The 5989-nt window shown below is 43.3% G+C and overlaps 1 protein-coding gene across 1 annotated transcript in view; it reads right to left on the bottom strand.

Annotated features, from left to right (window-relative positions):
• Positions 1-3351, bottom strand: part of LOC112249416 (potassium/sodium hyperpolarization-activated cyclic nucleotide-gated channel 4-like) — a 31384-nt gene extending 28033 nt beyond the window's left edge. Inside the window, exons 1-2 of the mRNA XM_042327678.1 lie at positions 3199-3351; positions 2426-2644 (exon numbers count right to left, since the gene is read on the bottom strand). Of these exons, the coding sequence (XP_042183612.1) occupies positions 2426-2644; positions 3199-3351 (372 nt within the window). The remainder of the gene's footprint in view (positions 1-2425; positions 2645-3198) is intronic.
• Positions 3352-5989: the final 2638 nt, after the last annotated feature.

The following is a 5989-nucleotide window of genomic DNA, read 5'->3' as shown; positions in this document are numbered from 1 at the left end:
TTTCTCTCTTTTTCTCTCTCTGTTTCTCTCTCTTTCTCTCTCTGTTTCTCTCTCTGTTTCTCTGTTTCTCTCTCTCTGTTTCTCTCTCTGTTTCTCTCTTGTTTCTCTCTCTGTTTCTCTCTCTGTTTCTCTGTTTCTCTCTCTGTTTCTCTCTGTTTCTCCCTCTGTTTCTCTCTCTCTTTCTCTCTCTGTTTCTCTCTCTGTTTCTCTGTTTCTCTCTCTTTTCTCTCTGTTTCTCTCTCTGTTTCTCTCTTTCTCTCTCTGTTTCTCTGTTTCTCTCTCTGTTTCTCTCTCTTTCTCTCTCTGTTTCTCTCTGTTTCTCTCTTTCTCTCTCTGTTTCTCTCTCTGTTTCTCTGTTTCTCTCTCTGTTTCTCTGTTTCTCTCTCTGTTTCTCTCTCTGTTTCTCTCTCTCTCTCTCTCTCTCTCTCTCTCTCTGTTTCTCTCTCTATTTTCTCTCTCTGTTTCTCTCCTCCATCCCTCTTCCTATGTATCTCCTTCACCTCTTAATTTCTCTCTCTCTTTCTCTCTCTCTCTTTCTCTCTCTCTTTTTCTCTCTCTGTTTCTCTCCTCCATCCCTCTTCCTATGTATCTCCTTCACCTCTTAATTTCTCTCTCTCTTTCTCTCTCTCTGTTTCTCTCTCTGTTTCTCTCTCTGTTTCTCTGTTTCTCTCTCTGTTTCTCTCTGTTTCTCTCTCTGTTTCTCTCTCTCTTCTCTCTCTGTTTCTCTGTTTCTCTCTCTGTTTCTCTCTCTCTTTCTCTCTCTGTTTCTCTCTCTCTTTTCTCTCTCTGTTTCTCTCTTTCTCTCTCTGTTTCTCTCTCTGTTTCTCTGTTTCTCTCTCTCTTTCTCTCTCTGTTTCTCTCTTGTTTCTCTCTCTGTTTCTCTCTGTTTCTCTCTCTGTTTCTCTCTGTTTCTCTCTCTGTTTCTCTCTCTGTTTCTCTGTTTCTCTCTCTTTTCTCTCTCTTTCTCTCTCTGTTTCTCTCTCTCTTTCTCTCTCTGTTTCTCTCTCTGTTTCTCTGTTTCTCTCTCTGTTTCTCTCTCTGTTTCTCTCTGTTTCTCTCTCTCTTTCTCTCTCTGTTTCTCTGTTTCTCTCTCTGTTTCTCTGTTTCTCTCTCTGTTTCTCTCTCTGTTTCTCTCTCTCTCTCTCTCTCTCTCTGTTTCTCTCTCTATTTTCTCTCTCTGTTTCTCTCCTCCATCCCTCTTCCTATGTATCTCCTTCACCTCTTAATTTCTCTCTCTCTTTCTCTCTCTCTCTTTCTCTCTCTCGTTTCTCTCTTTTCTCTCTCTTTTCTCTCCTCCATCCCTCTTCCTATGTATCTCCTTCACCTCTTAATTTCTCTCTCTCTTTTCTCTCTCTCTCTTTTCTCTCTCTGTTTTCTCTCTCTGTTTCTCTCCTCCATCCCTCTTCCTATGTATCTCCTTCACCTCTTAATTTCTCTGTTTCTCTCTTTCTCTCTCTCTCTCTTCTCTCTCTCTTTTTTTCTCTCTCTGTTTCTCTCCTCCATCCCTCTTCCTATGTATCTCCTTCACCTCTTAATTTCTCTCTCTCTTTCTCTCTCTCTCTTTCTCTCTCTCTTTTTCTCTCTCTGTTTCTCTCCTCCATCCCTCTTCCTATGTAACTCCTTCACCTCTTAATTTCTCTCTCTCTGTTTCTATCTGTGTGTTTCTCTCTCTCTCTCTCTGTTTCTCTCTGTGTGTTTCTCTCTCTCTCCTGATCCCTAGGAGGTCCATTCCTCTTGAAGTTAAACTTTTAATTGAATTTCTTGCAATGCAAGCTTCATAATTCATCTTCTTGAACTTTTATGACTTTTTCAGCGTGCACTCTTTCCCTATTATATTTTATAGACCCTCTGTTATGGACCATTTCCTGACTGCAGGCTATATGCTGTGCACACACTGAATCGTTCCAGAGCAACCAACAGCTGTCTGAAAAGCCCTTCTCTCTGCACATACCGTATGACCAATCCCAAATCAACCAGTAGCTTCAAAACACCAAGGCACTTGTGTAGATCTGAGAGGATTGGATTGGTGTAATTAATGTGACGGTAGCTCCATATTGCCCTCTGAGGAAAGCAATGAGGAAAATTGGAATTGGCATTTCAGTTTACAACCCTGGCCGCCAGGCTCTCACTACCGAGAAGGCAAGGACAGACCTTTGGACTCAGAGTCTAGTCTAGATGCATCTTAATTTGACCCTGCTTCTCACAGTAGGAAAATAATCCTGCAGCAACAGGAAATGTGAATTATTATGTGTAATAGAATTCATCAACATTTTTATAGGGTTTGATACATTTTCATTATGGCAAATCAAGTCTGACGTTTTTAAGTGGAAATTACAAACTTCAGAAAGCCTTTTTAAACCTTGAATACAATACAATTCAGAAAATTCTCTGCTATAACAGAGATAGCAGATCTTAATTCCCTCACCTTCTCCTGGTACTGCCGTCGGGAAGAGTCCAGTGACTGAATGAGAGCGGTTGCATGGCCTACAAACATGGCGTAGCAGGTGGCACCCACGATCATGCTGAGTATGGTGAGCCACACATCCGCCAGGCCGACAGGAGGGTACATACCGTACCCGATACACAGCATGTGACTCATAGCCTTGAACAGGGCATAGGAATACTGCTGGCCCCACGTGTCATTCTACAGGAGGGAGAGGAGAGAAGGGGAATGGGAGATGAGAAGAAGAGTGAGAGAAGAGAAGGAAAGATGTTCCCAATTGCCTATGTTCCAGGAGGAACATTGGACTTTAGGAACACTGGACATTTGGAACACTGGAACAATGGATGTTTGGAACAATGGATGTTTGGAACACTGGACTTTAGGAACATTGGACGTTTGGAACACTGGAGTTCCGGAATACTGGCATTTTTTGGAACACTGGATGTTTGGAACACTGGACTTCTGGAACACTGGATGTTGGGAACACTGGATGTTTGGAACAGTGATCACCATCTTGATGACCCAGCAGTCAGAAGGGAAGTCCTGTAGCATGGGGACCAGGAACTGGTGTCTGTGTGTGTGTGTGTGTGTGTGTGTGTGTGTGTGTGTGTGTGTGTGTGTGTGTGTGTGTGTGTGTGTGTGTGTGTGTGTGTGTGTGTGTGTGTGTGTGTGTGTGTGTGTGTGTGTGTGTGTGTGTGTGTGTGTGTGTGTGTGTGTGTGTGTGTGTGTGTGTGTGTGTGTGTGTGTGTACTCACCACCATCTTGTTCCTGGTGACCCAGCAGTCAGAGGGGAACTCCTGCAGCATGGGTACCAGGAACTGCAGACATCCGTCCCAGTGACACAGCAGTAGCATCATAGCAATCAGGTTCACAATCCTCACCATGGCACTGGCTAGGTCATAGGTCATATGGAAAATCTAGGGGATTAGAATTAGTTAAGCACGTAATTGTCCTCCATGCAATGTGGATTAACAAACATTAACAGGACCTGCAGCTAGTTAAGTAACTAGACATGTACTGTATTATTTTGCCAGTGTAAACACTACTTAACACTAAACGAATGCACAATTTCAGTTTGACAATTGTGCTGCTGCTGCCTCCAATGTAATTAGCTAGTAGTGAGATTAGTAGTGAGATTAGTAGTGGGTGAGGTAGGAGGTGCAGTAGGTGCTATGTGGCCGTAGTCTGTACTGGTACCCAGTATATATTGGCCAAGCTACCATTACTCATTGTGTATTTATTCCTTGTGTTATTATTTCTCCCTAAAAAAATATCTCAGCATTGTTGGGAAGGACTTTCAGTGTTAGTCGACACATGTTGTTTACCATGCATGGGACAAATACAATGTGGTTTGATTTGAGTCCCTCTACCCATAGGCCACATCACATTGTTGTTAATCTGCCCACCACAGACCAGCAGACGGACCAGACAGCATAGCAACACTATTATAACGGATATTTATTTTTACGTAATCATCATCTGGGACTATCATCACTATGTACTAATGGTCCTGAGGGGGTGTGGGTGTGGGGGGGGGGATTATATTCTCTTTACAGTGGTAAAAGGTCCCACTGAGAACACTGCTAGCCTATTCTCTGCAGCCAGCAAAGTAAAGTGACAATATGCATGGTTACGTCATATCAACAATGAGTGTGGTGGCTCTTTTCAGTGTGTGTGTGTGTCCGTGCGTGTGTGTACATTGGATCTTAGATCCATGTCTGATGGAGTTACTGGATGTTGTTAGGGGATGGAGTTAGGGGATGGAGTTATGGGATGTAGTTAGGGGATGGAGTTAGTGGATGGAGTTAAGGGATGGAGTTAGGGGATGGAGTTAGGGGATGGAGTTAGGTGATGGAGTTAGGGGATGGAGTTATGGGATGGAGTTACAGGATGGAGTTAAGGAATGTAGTTAGGGGATGGAGTTATGGGATGGAGTTACAGGATGGAGTTAAGGAATGTAGTTAGGGGATTGAGTTATGGGATGGAGTTACAGGATGGAGTTAAGGAATGTAGTTAGGGGATTGAGTTATGGGATGGAGTTACAGGATGGAGTTAAGGAATGTAGTTAGGGGATGGAGTTATGGGATGGAGTTACAGGATGGAGTTAAGGAATGTAGTTAGGGGATGGAGTTAGGTGATGGAGTTACGGGATGGAGTTAAGGGATGTAGTTAGGGGATGGAGTTACGGGATGTAGGTAGGTGATGTAGTTAGGGGAAGTAGTTAGGGGATGGAGTTATGGGGTGTAGTTAGGTGATGGAGTTAGGGGATGGAGTTACGGGGTGTAGTTAGGTGATGGAGTTACAGGATGGAGTTAAGGGATGTAGTTAGGGGATGGAGTTACGGGATGTAGGTAGGTGATGTAGTTAGGGGAAGTAGTTAGGGGATGGAGTTATGGGGTGTAGTTAGGTGATGGAGTTAGGGGATGGAGTTACGGGGTGTAGTTAGGTGATGGAGTTACAGGATGGAGTTAAGGGATGTAGTTAGGTGATGGAGTTACAGGATGGAGTTACAGGATGGAGTTACAGGATGGAGTTAGGGGAAGGAGTTACAGGATGAGTTAAGGGATGTAGTTAGGTGATGGAGTTATGGGATGGAGTTACAGGATGGAGTTACGGGATGGAGTTAGGGGATGGAGTTACAGGATGGAGTTACAGGATGGAGTTAGGGGATGGAGTTACAGGATGGAGTTACAGGATGTAGTTAGGTGATGGAGTTAGGGGATGGAGTTAGGGGATGGAGTTACAGGATGGAGTTACAGGATGGAGTTAGGGGATGGAGTTACAGGATGGAGTTACGGGATGTAGTTAGGTGATGGAGTTACGGGATGTAGTTAGGTGATGTAGTTAGGTGATGGAGTTAAGGGATGGAGTTAGGTGATGGAGTTAGGGGATGAGTTACAGGATGTAGTTAGGTGATGTAGTTAGGTGATGGAGTTAGGGGATGAGTTACAGGATGTAGTTAGGTGATGTAGTTAGGTGATGGAGTTAGGTGATGGAGTTAGGTGATGGAGTTAAGGGATGGAGTTAGGTGATGGAGTTAGGGGATGGAGTTAGGGGATGGAGTTAGGTGATGGAGTTAGGGGAAGGAGTTACGGGATGCTTCGTCAATTACACCTCAATTACTAAAGTCAGCACTTTGTGCAAATGTCACACACAGAGAATCTAAACTATATCAAAATACTTCATATCTGAACCAGTCATTTGTCATATCTGAACCAGTCATTTGTCATATCTGAACCAGTCATTTGTCATATCTGAACCAGTCATTTGTCATATCTGAACCAGTCATTTGTCATATCTGAACCAGTCATTTGTCATATCTGAACCAGTCATTTGTCATATCTGAACCAGTAACATATATATAATTGAAATTGTGAAGCAGCACATTGAAACTACAGTAGGTCTATGGTTAAGTGGTTACTATGACTGGGGTTCATCATATTACAGTTTTTCTCAGTCGCTTTGGTGCATTTCTTAGATCAAAAGTGCAATTCTTGATACTACTTGTACAAATTCCAAATCATCTAGTCACTTGTGCACATCTTT

This window comes from Oncorhynchus tshawytscha, linkage group LG01 (genome assembly GCF_018296145.1).
Source record: "Oncorhynchus tshawytscha isolate Ot180627B linkage group LG01, Otsh_v2.0, whole genome shotgun sequence".
Classification (NCBI taxonomy): domain Eukaryota; kingdom Metazoa; phylum Chordata; class Actinopteri; order Salmoniformes; family Salmonidae; genus Oncorhynchus; species Oncorhynchus tshawytscha.
Note: the sequence above shows the minus strand (reverse complement) of the source record. Positions and strands in the feature narration are given on the sequence as shown.